The 11,631-nt window shown below is 44.9% G+C and overlaps 1 protein-coding gene across 1 annotated transcript; it reads left to right on the forward strand.

The window, feature by feature from the left end:
- The first annotated feature begins 1,369 nt into the window (after nucleotides 1-1,369).
- LOC138640752 (toll-like receptor 2) lies at nucleotides 1,370-8,330 on the forward strand. The gene is made up of 3 exons (XM_069728858.1): nucleotides 1,370-1,461; nucleotides 2,904-3,028; nucleotides 4,856-8,330. Exon 3 carries the CDS (start codon nucleotides 4,882-4,884, stop codon nucleotides 7,387-7,389), a length of 2,508 nt encoding a protein of 835 aa, XP_069584959.1. The 5' UTR covers nucleotides 1,370-1,461; nucleotides 2,904-3,028; nucleotides 4,856-4,881; the 3' UTR covers nucleotides 7,390-8,330.
- The last annotated feature ends 3,301 nt before the right edge of the window (nucleotides 8,331-11,631 follow it).

The following is an 11,631-nucleotide window of genomic DNA, read 5'->3' on the forward strand; positions in this document are numbered from 1 at the left end:
GATACACGGCTCAGCAGACTGTATCACGCAGGATAGGGTTAGATACACGGCTCAGCAGACTGTATCACGCAGGATAGGATTAGATACACGGCTCAGCAGACTGTATCACGCAGGATAGGGTTAGATACACGGCTCAGCAGACTGTATCACACAGGATAGGATTAGATACACGGCTCAGCAGACTGTATCACACAGGATAGGATTAGATACACGGCTCAGCAGACAGCATCACACAGGATAGGGTTAGATACACGGCTCAGCAGACTGTATCACGCAGGATAGGATTAGATACACGGCTCAGCAGACTGTATCACGCAGGATAGGGTTAGATACACGGCTCAGCAGACTGTATCACGCAGGATAGGATTAGATACACGGCTCAGCAGACAGTATCACACAGGATAGGATTAGATACACGGATCAGCAGACAGTATCACACAGGATAGGGTTAGATACACGGCTCAGCAGACTGTATCACGCAGGATAGGGTTAGATACACGGCTCAGCAGACTGTATCACGCAGGATAGGATTAGATACACGGCTCAGCAGACTGTATCACACAGGATAGGATTAGATACACGGCTCAGCAGACAGCATCACACAGGATAGGGTTAGATACACGGCTCAGCAGACTGTATCACGCAGGATAGGGTTAGATACACGGCTCAGCAGACTGTATCACACAGGATAGGATTAGATACACGGCTCAGCAGACTGTATCACGCAGGATAGGGTTAGATACACGGCTCAGCAGACAGTATCACACAGGATAGGATTAGATACACGGCTCAGCAGACTGTATCACACAGGATAGGATTAGATACACGGCTCAGCAGACTGTATCACGCAGGATAGGGTTAGATACACGGCTCAGCAGACTGTATCACACAGGATAGGATTAGATACACGGCTCAGCAGACTGTATCACGCAGGATAGGGTTAGATACACGGCTCAGCAGACTGTATCACACAGGATAGGATTAGATACACGGCTCAGCAGACTGTATCACGCAGGATAGGGTTAGATACACGGCTCAGCAGACAGTATCACACAGGATAGGATTAGATACACGGCTCAGCAGACTGTATCACACAGGATAGGATTAGATACACGGCTCAGCAGACTGTATCACAAAGGATAGGATTAGATACACGGATCAGCAGACAGCATCACACAGGATAGGATTAGATACACGGCTCAGCAGACAGTATCACGCAGGATAGGGTTAGATACACGGCTCAGCACTGTCAGCAGACTGTATCACGCAGGATAGGGTTAGATACACGAGCCCGGCAGTGGCTGGCTAGGAACGAGTTACTATTCTAGGCCGGGATGATGGGAGTAGTGACACACCTCCTGCTCTGGGGCCTCTGATCAGCAGGGCTGGTGACTGGAGAGCAGGGAGGATGTGTGCTGAGGAGAGTCCTCCAGTCCTTGCTGAGGGTCCTCCACCCTGGAGGTGAGTGCTCTGAATTATCTGCACTTTTCTGTTCTGTAAATGGTATTCACAGCTCTACACTTGCTGGGAGTTGTAGTTGTATGACTGTAGTAATGATCATCTTATAATAATCTGGGGATGATGTGATTATAAACTCCCGCACATGATATCAGTATGACTAGTGCGATCTGTCCTCATCACTTTCTTTTATGCCTCTGGTTCCTGTACATAGTGTTTCTGACTCTTGGTCATGGAAGTATTAGCTGGCTCGTAATGCTACGTAATATGGTTGTTTTGGGTCCTTCTTGAGCGACAGCTCCTGAGGACTGAATTCTGCAGTGCCTGCCAGGATCTTTGCAGAGCTCCCATATTCCAGCATCGTTAGCACTCTTCCGTTCTGCCGTCTATCACCTTATCCCGCCAATCATGTGACTTGGATGCAATTCATGGCGCATTAGTCATTTTTCTCATCACATTTGGGGTTATTCTGTGACTGCACTGTCGCCCGCGCCACTTATCTCCCCAAAGTTAGAACTGGCAGGCAATGCGTAACAATGGCGGCTCCCCACCTCTTTCTGTTTACTTTTCTTCCTTTTGCTCCGGTAGAACCTGTCCCCTTGTCACAATGATATTAATTCCACCCCTGGAGCTTCTTGCCATCCGCCGTCCTAGTAATGCAGGCATGGAGGTAACTGCTGGGTGTGAAGACTTATTTTTCGCTTCTCTTTGTGTGAACGACTGTCTCGTGTTTTGTGGGACACGCCGCCGCAAAGTGTCATTCGACGTGACACACATTTCCACGTTACGCTGGGAAAGGATCCAAGTGATCCCAGATGTGGCCGGCTGTAAACATTACACATTCTCAGAGTGAGAAGATGGCTGTAACTGTTCTTTCATAATGCTGGGGCTATACTCTAGGTCACCATGGAGATTTCAGTATTCAGGACCCCCGCAGGCGAGGGATCCTGTAGGCACGGCGCCTGTGTATGGTCACTTTACAGTCAGTGTTAGGAGGTGGCAACTTCTACCTCACTTCTGCCTGACAAACAGGCATTTCAAGTTTTGGCTCACAGTCTCCAGGGACTGTATCACATGCTGTTTTCTAGCTATTTATGTAGAATTCCTTGAAATGACTTCTCCATGCATGAAAAGGTTAATCCCCGGAAACACAGCTGCGTCATGGCTACATAGTACAAAAGTCTAGAGTTTCACATATCAGGTGCTGACACCTTCAGATTCTTCTCACTTCCATTCAATATGACTGAGACATCATCATAACTGATGATGTCACCAACAGGTCAACATGACTGATGATGTCATCAACAGGGGGCAGAACTGTCACAACGTCCCATGATGGCGGTGATTTGATGGGTTGCTATGGGTCACACTTCTTAAGACCAAGTTTAGAAGTTCTCAAACGTCTGATATCCTGGATTCTGACTGATATTTTCCATCCTTCTCAGTGACCGTCCGAGTTCTGGATGAAGATAAAGGCTCCGGACTTTACAACACGATAATAAAACGCGGGTCACGTGATTCCATGTCCTTCCCTGACGTCTGCGGAGCCCACAATAATGAATTCTTTGAGGTAAGTGCTGTGAGGCGTGTGTAGAACATGTCTGACTGACTGATCTATAGGACTAATTGTACATTTAGCCGCTTGTTTACATGGCCAACAAAACGTGTAAGAAGAGCAATGGCTACCTCTGTTCTGCCTCCAAACAGCATCGTGTTATCGGCAGCACATCTCGTGCTGCAGAGAATGATGATTTTTCATTACGACATAAACTGTCTGATCACATTTTGCACAGCCGATCTCCTCATTTTCTGACATTTCTGGAAGAGATGGACATGTCAGACCATCAAGCTTGAAGAGCAGCTCCCATCACATAGTGATATTGCTGCCCTGAGGACCACCACACATTTTGGATTCCTCATCGCAGTAACCATCCCTCAGCAGAAAGGTCCATTACAGACTATGGAGAGGAGGCAAATCTCTGTATACATCAGCTGATCCCTCCCTTTATCGCACCACTGAACATTTAGATGTTTTTCCATGGTGAGAGACATCCTGGAAAACAATCAGTGATTACAGGTGGATAAGCGGCACACCCCACCTCCATCTCTGCAGAGAGGAGTGGTGATGTCTCCTGTGTGCAATCCAAGACTTTGGGCCAAAAAACTCAAGTAGGCATGAAAGTATTTAGAGAGAGCAGAAGAGGCGAAAGGGAAGCTGCATTAGTATGTGATGAAGAGGTGCTCACTGGAGGTGGCCATTGTTGTGGCTGCAGGCTGGGAGACGGTGTTAATTACATAACATATAGTCATACTGGAGAAATTTGCATACCGCTATTAGAGAGGGTCATAACACAATCCCTCTGAGAGGTTTCTGGAAGGTTGAGACCTGTCCACCAAAGTCTCCCCATTTCCAGGATAGTTGTCGAGCATGATCATAAACAAATAATGATATATATGCTGTGACGCTGAGTCACCTCCCACGGACAAGCAGTGAGACATGATAGTCAGGAGTCCGAGATCAATAGTCAGGAGGGTACGTCATAAACAGAAATAAGAGACAAAGGCATAGTCAGATAACGTTCCATGGTCAGAAAAGCAGATCAGAGCAGAATAGGTTCTGAATGAGGTTCAAGGTCGGGCGACGAAAGATCTACAAACAGAAAGCAAAGCACAGTGAGACAAACCACACAGTAGTTAAATATTCATCTGGTATAAACAGCCCAGTTAAGTAGCATGGCAATTACCTGGGAATGAACACCTGGAGACAACCAGCGCTTCCCAGTCTCAGATTGGACAGCTGAGCTGTCAATCAACACACTGACAGCTCAGCATGCCTCTGCACCAGACTGGACAACTGAGCTGTCAGTTAAAATACTGATAACTTCCACATCAGATTGGACAGTTGTTTGGAGGTCTCCCGATTCTCCCTTGAAGGCGTATGTCAAGGGCAAGAAGGAACCCACATGCTCGACCCTTAGGGGGTCAGATAGTATTAAATGCCATTTTGTCCAATAAAAACACATGCATACCCAGTAGGTGTTATCCCACAAGTAGAATGTGGTATCACACAGGACAGAATTGGATACAGTAGCTCAGCAAACAGTATCACACAATAGGATTAGATTTATGGCTCAGAAAACGGTATCATGTTAGGATTAGGTGCAGCAACTTAGCATACAGAATCATGCGTTATAGGATTAGGTGAAGTAGCTCATCATACAGTATCACACATGGATATGATTAGATACCCGGCTTAGAAGACAGTAAAATGCATAAATAGAATTAGATACAAGGCTTGATATACAGTATCACACATGCTAGGATTAGATACACAGCTGACTGAGGTGGAACGTTGTCATTAATATCTCAATACTAATATTTGGCATTTTTCTTTTAGAGAGAGAAGATGTGGAGGATTTAGTTATGTTTCTCCAAAATGGGCGATTGCTGGTGCTTCTCCTCTTCCTCTTTGGAGCCATTGGGTTGTGTGTGTCGATATGTGAAATCACTCTGGGTGGGAAACATGTCAACTGCAAAGGAGAAAAGCTGGACTATATCCCCCAGGACTTGTCGGAGGAACTGGAATATCTGGACTTTTCCTATAATATAATCACTCACCTGGTCTCGGGCAGCTTGTCACGTTACCCATACTTGCATACATTAAACCTTAGCTTCAATAATATTTCCAGAATAGAAAATGGGTCATTCGAAGTCAACTTCCTTCTAAGGAACCTGAGTCTGTTCAATAACTCCCTCATGGAGATCCCAGCCTCATCCTTGGAGTCTCTGACCGGACTGCAGATCCTTGATGTGTCCAATAATTTCTACAAGTTCCCAACACTGAGCGAAGAGTTTACCACATTGGTGAATTTACAAGAATTATCTATTGGTGGTCCTTTGGTTTCTTGCATTCTAAGAGATGACTTTCGAGTCCTCCGGAATATCAGACTCCAGAAGTTTTCTTTGAAAACCAAATCAAGTTTGGAAAATTACGAGCCCGGGGCTTTTTCTGAGCTAAATACTGAAATCTTGTGGCTGGACATCGCCCTGGATGGTAATTCCTCTTTGCTACCCTATATGTTAATGGACTTGGCACAGAAAAACTTAACCACTCTCCGATTCCGAAACTTATTTGAGTTTTCTTATTATGAAGGTGCCTTGGATATATTTTCCTTCTTGCCCGCCATTGGTTTAAGAGATCTGGTCTTCTATAGAGGAAAATTTAACGAGAATCTTCTCCGTCAGGTCCTGCAGAACGTTCAGATTTCTAACATCAAAAATCTTCAACTACTCTCTATAGATTTTGCACGTTCCTTGAATGCCAATAAGTCGGATGGGGGGATTAATAACTTAACTCTGCAGAATTTGATCATACAGGATGTCACTAACCCTGACATCCTGAGATTTGACTGGACCTTCACTTGGTTCAGCCAAGTCATCCACCTGAGCATCATCAATGTCAACTTCAACTTTGTTCCCTGTGACGCTTGGGGTGAAATGACTAATGTTGTCACTCTAAATATATCAGGAAATCGGTTATTAGCCAGCTACCTGTTCAACTCATTGTGTACACTGAATATACTACCGAACATTCACACATTCAACATTAGTAATAATCAGATACACAGTCTGAAGACCATTTCACGGTTGACTGCCAACTGGCCAATGCTCACTAAGGTGGATATGGCGAATAATTTCATTGGTAGCCTCAACGAGTCTTGTGTGTGGCAAAACAACATAAAAACCCTAATCCTAACAAACAACCTACTCACAGTGGATGTGTTTCAGTGCCTACCTATAACTCTAGAATATCTCGACATGTCAAATTCTCAACTTGATCGTCTGAATATGAAATATTTTCTCCAAGCTACCAACCTTACAGAGCTTATTCTACGAAATAATAAAATCAAGTTTATACCAACAGGCTGGCAAAGCCCTAATCTCCAGGTCCTGTCACTTGAAGGGAACTCTTTTGGAGTCATCGATCAAGGGTCTTTTGAAAACTTGAACCAATTGAGAAGTTTGACTGCCGGGAACAATCCTTATCATTGTACGTGTGATCTCCATGCTTTCATCACAGAGACTCTGAATGAGGGATCTTTGACTCTCTCTGACTGGCCAGAAAACTACTACTGCTATCATCCTCTACACCTTGTAGATACCAGGATTGAATTCTTCAGTCCAGGGAAACTAGAGTGTGATGTCCGCTTGGTGGTGGCCGCCTCTGTCTCGGTGACGGCTTTCATTGTCATCATCTTCATGTTGCTTTGCTATAGGTTTGATGTCCCCTGGTATCTGAAAGCGACATGGCAAGTAATTCAGTCCAAATACCGGTCCAAGAAAGATCAGGAGACGAGAGAATACGCTTATCATGCCTTCATATCATATAGCTATTCAGATGCAGATTGGGTAAGAGGAGTATTACTGCCTCGCCTAGAGAACTCCAACCCTCCATATAGAGTTTGCATTCATGAACGAGACTTTCTTCCTGGGAGATGGATCATTGACAACATCATTGAAAACATTGAGAACAGCCGCAAGATCATCTTTGTCTTGTCTCATAACTTCGTCAATAGTGAATGGTGTAACTACGAACTCTACTTTGCTCACCAGAGGGCTATTGGCCATGCCTTTGAAGATGTCATACTCGTGGTCAAGGAAAAAGTCAGTATGGAGGACCTACCAAAAAGGTTCTGCAGGCTGAGAAAAATGCTTAGCACAAAAACTTATCTTGAGTGGCCTTTGGAGGAAAACCGACAGCCATTTTTCTGGGTCCAACTTAAGAGCATCCTGGGTAAAGGCAGCCAAAGTATTTCAGGACAGGAAAATATTTCATTGGTAACTGAAACAGTTACCGTAGTCGTAGATGGTAGTTCGGAAGAATCTCTAACTATGACCCCAAAATGTAATCTCAACCTGCCTGGTAGTTGAATACACATGATTGGTCATGGTGGGATTTTATCTACCAGAGTCCACTTTTAAACATCAGTTAATTCTTCATTAAACCTCAGTACTGTTAACAAAAGTCCATCACCTTTCATACTCCAGAGCAGCATTCACAATACTGTAGGTTTGCTCAAATCTTAACCAGTGCTCCCTGCTGATTCAGACATGTTATAACTAAAATAATATAAACCATCAGAGCACAGTGCAAACATTTAGAGTAGGGCTATGTTGCACAATTGTGAATTTAGTTCTGGATGTGACTGGAGTATGGGTCATGGTGTAAAGCAATGATTCCACTAATAACATAATTGTGATAGTTGAGCTGGGATTTTATGTGGCTTTTTCCCTACCTTTTGTATAATATATCTGCTGTGAACTAACCTCTTAGAGAAAAAAAAAAAATCTTGTTTTGGATATAACATTTTTTTTTTGTATTTTTGCACAAAACATCAAAAGCAACACGTGAAAACCTTTGTAAAACAAAAAAAGACGCTAGGAAAACAGCTTATATTTTTTGCAGGCATGAAGAAGGTCTCAGGTTGTTTTTCTTCTTTTGTAATGACATTAATATAAAAAAACACACATAGAAAAAGTCCTTGTGCCAAAAAATATTTTTAATTGGCTTAGTTTTTATAAATGCAATAAAACATCATAAAACTGACTTTTTAATGTGAATTAGCAAGCCAAGAAAACTGGTGTGAAGGAGGCCTCAGACCTATCACGGACAGAAAGTGAAGTAGCCGACCTTCATCTGCCTGAAACCCCGCGCCCCACAAAGGGCATTTAATCTGCAGTATTACTGAGCCATGATATGAAGGACACATTTTCCTGCATTGTACATGATGTATATATATATATATATTATCTGTTACATCTTTGTAATTATATTTATCTTTTTTAGATAACTAGTAAAATCCTCATCACCACGCCTTGTCTTCTAGCATTTCATATACAATTTTCAATTACTACATTTTTTGGACTCTTTTTAAACTTGTGGAATAGGTTAGTCAGTCCTTTAGATTTGATTTACCACAATGGTAGCTGGGTCTGCCTAGTAAGACAAGGGTAGGTGGGTCTGCCTGGTAAGACAAGGGTAGGCGAGTCTGCCTGGTAAGACAAGGGTAGGCATGTCTGCCTGTTAAGGCAAGGGTAAGCGAATCTGCCTGGTAAGACAAGGGTAGGTGGGTCTGCCTGGTAAGACAAGGGTAGGAGGGTCTGCCTGGTAAGACAAGGGTAGGAGGGTCTGCCTGGTAAGACAAGGGTAGGTGAGTCTGCCTGGTAAGACAAGGGTAGGTGAGTCTGCCGGGTAAGACAAGGGTAGGAGGGTCTGCCTGGTAAGACAAGGGTAGGTGAGTCTGCCTGGTAAGACAAGGGTAGGCGAGTCTGCCTGGTAAGACAAGGGTAGGAGGGTCTGCCTGGTAAGACAAGGGTAGGCGGGTCTGCCTGTTAAGACAAGGGTAGGCGAGTCTGCCTGGTAAAACAAGGGTTGGCGAGTCTGCCTGGTAAGATTAGGGTAGGCGAGTCTCCCTGGTAAGACAAGGGTTGGCGAGTCTGCCTGGTAAGACAAGGGTAGGCAGGTCTGCCTGGTAAGACAAGGGTAGGCGGATCTGCCTGGTAAGACAAGGGTAGCCGGGTCTGCCTGGTAAGACAAGGTTAGGTGAGTCTGCCTGGTAAGACAAGGGTGGGCGGGTCTGCCTGGTAAGACAAGGTTAGGTGAGTCTGCCTGGTAAGACAAGGGTAGGTGGGTCTGCCTGGTAAGACAAGGGTAGGAGGGTCTGCCTGGTAAGACAAGGGTAGGAGGGTCTGCCTGGTAAGACAAGGGTAGGTGAGTCTGCCTGGTAAGACAAGGGTAGGCGAGTCTGCCGGGTAAGACAAGGGTAGGTGAGTCTGCCTGGTAAGACAAGGGTAGGCGAGTCTGCCGGGTAAGACAAGGGTAGTTGGGTCTGCCTGGTAAGACAAGGGTAGGCGGGTCTGCCTGTTAAGACAAGGGTAGGCGAGTCTGCCTGGTAAAACAAGGGTTGGCGAGTCTGCCTGGTAAGATTAGGGTAGGCGAGTCTGCCTGGTAAGACAAGGGTAGGCGAGTCTGCCTGGTAAGACAAGGGTAGGCAGGTCTGCCTGGTAACACAAGGGTAGGCGGATCTGCCTGGTAAGACAAGGGTAGCCGGGTCTGCCTGGTAAGACAAGGTTAGGTGAGTCTGCCTGGTAAGACAAGGGTGGGCGGGTCTGCCTGGTAAAACAAGGGTAGGCAGGTCTGCCTGGTAAGACAAGGGTAGGTGGGTCTGCCTGGTAAGACAAGGGTAGGCGAGTCTGCCTGGTAAGACAAGGGTCTGCCTGAAAGTCAATATCGACCCTTTAACAAGCCTTGCTATATAATGGGATAAAAGCCAAACAAGAATCTCAGTTTGCAGACACGTTTTAGGGGTATTGCCCCTCATCAGTGTAAAGTATGAGATTTGATTTGGCTGTGAGAGACTTAAGACTGAGATCTAAGGGGTAATGTTTCTCCTTGTGGTGACTAACAATCCAGGCCTGACATGCCAGAGTGAGGAGACTTATATGCCATTCATTAGTTTCCCAGAGGAACATGCATGACGTATGTCTTCTTTCACTGACATGCCAGGCCTTGCTTCTCAGTCTCCACAAGGAGAAACGTTCCCCCTTAGATCCTAGACAAAGAAGTGTGAGCTTGAATTTGCCATCCTGAAGCTGGCCGACCAGTTTCAGTGCCTCTGCACTCCTCTGATACTGCAGGGGTAAGACTGCCTATGCTGGCAGCATGAGAGAGTGCAGTTTGTGCCAGCCATGTCTTCGTCTCAACCTGTCAATCAGAATCGCACTACCCCCAGCAAGGAGGAGGGTGCTCCTGAATAAAGAACGCAAGTATATTCCTATAAAGGTGGGCATTATTGCCGCTACTGAACCTACTACCAAAACTGACATTCGAACCCAGATTATACCTGAAAAATCGATTAGTGACATTGATACCGCATCGGATGAGAAGTCGAACACAGATCTTCCCAGGCCAGGAAGTGTTCGCTACCAATTGATGCCTTGCAACCTACCGTCGCAAGAATAAACCTCAAAACCCCGACAAATGTAAATAGTTAACTGTTTGTTTCCTGCTCTTTTGCTGCTTAAACCCGTTTAGGGTAAACTCTTAAAGGGATCCCTTTGTTGACCCGGGATCCCTATTGTTTTACGTTTTTGCACAAGTTCATCATTGTTTCAAGAGACTGCCAAATCATGGACGGTGAATGATTCACAAACTGGTTTTGTAAATAGTTCGCACCTTCTTAATGGTGTTCTCTACTGGTTTTACAAGGAAAGAAGACTTTGCGAAGAAACTATTGCTGATGACGACGTGAAAGTTTCTTGTGTCTTAAAGTTTATTAGTGACTTGATGATTGTTTGCACTACCTCAAAGAAGACTGATTTTTCCTCTTAAAGGGAATGTTACTTGTTGCCTTGTGATAATGTTGCCTTAAGTAGTAAGATAGTAATAATGTTTACATAGTAGATGACATATAGCTAGAGAGCTAGAAAGTGAACCCGTAGGGGTTAGTGAGTCTGAGAACCATAGAGAGAGGGTTGATAGATGGTTGCTGTGAACCTAGAAGAAGAAGAGAGGCAGTAGGTCCGGATGAATAGCCAGGCGGTCCTGCATATGTGTGAAGTCAGAAGAAATAAAGAAAAAGTTAGATTTGTACTGTAGCGTTTTATAGTAAGCCATTAGTGGGTTCAGCTTATACTCCCTTAAAGGAAAAGTTAAATTATTGTTCAAAGGTTTGCACTTAGTAGAATACCCGGCTGGGTAATAGAAATTATTTATAGTCAGTAGAATAGAATGCTATTTAAAATATTTAAACGCGTTTCTGTTTGTAACGTTCAAGCGACCTCACCTCCCATAAAGGGAAGCATTGTTATATTTACTTGTTTAAAGCATTCTGGGGAGTGCAGCGCCCCAGAGTCCTGGTCGTTGCAGTAATGTCGCTCTGCCACTAAGGGGAGTGATGTTATGTCTGATTGCACTAAAGGAGTTCACCTGACCAGGTATCACAGTCACACATTACACTTCACACTCCGGCCACCAGGGGGAGCAAAAGGCACTATGTATTAGGACACTCCTCACACTGGTAAAACTGGGGGTTGGATAGGAAGTTAGTCAGAACGCAGCCTGGGAGAGCTCCAGGGAGGACCTGTCAGGGGTGGGTTCCTGGCAGGTACCTA

Source organism: Ranitomeya imitator, chromosome 1 (genome assembly GCF_032444005.1).
Source record: "Ranitomeya imitator isolate aRanImi1 chromosome 1, aRanImi1.pri, whole genome shotgun sequence".
Taxonomy (NCBI): domain Eukaryota; kingdom Metazoa; phylum Chordata; class Amphibia; order Anura; family Dendrobatidae; genus Ranitomeya; species Ranitomeya imitator.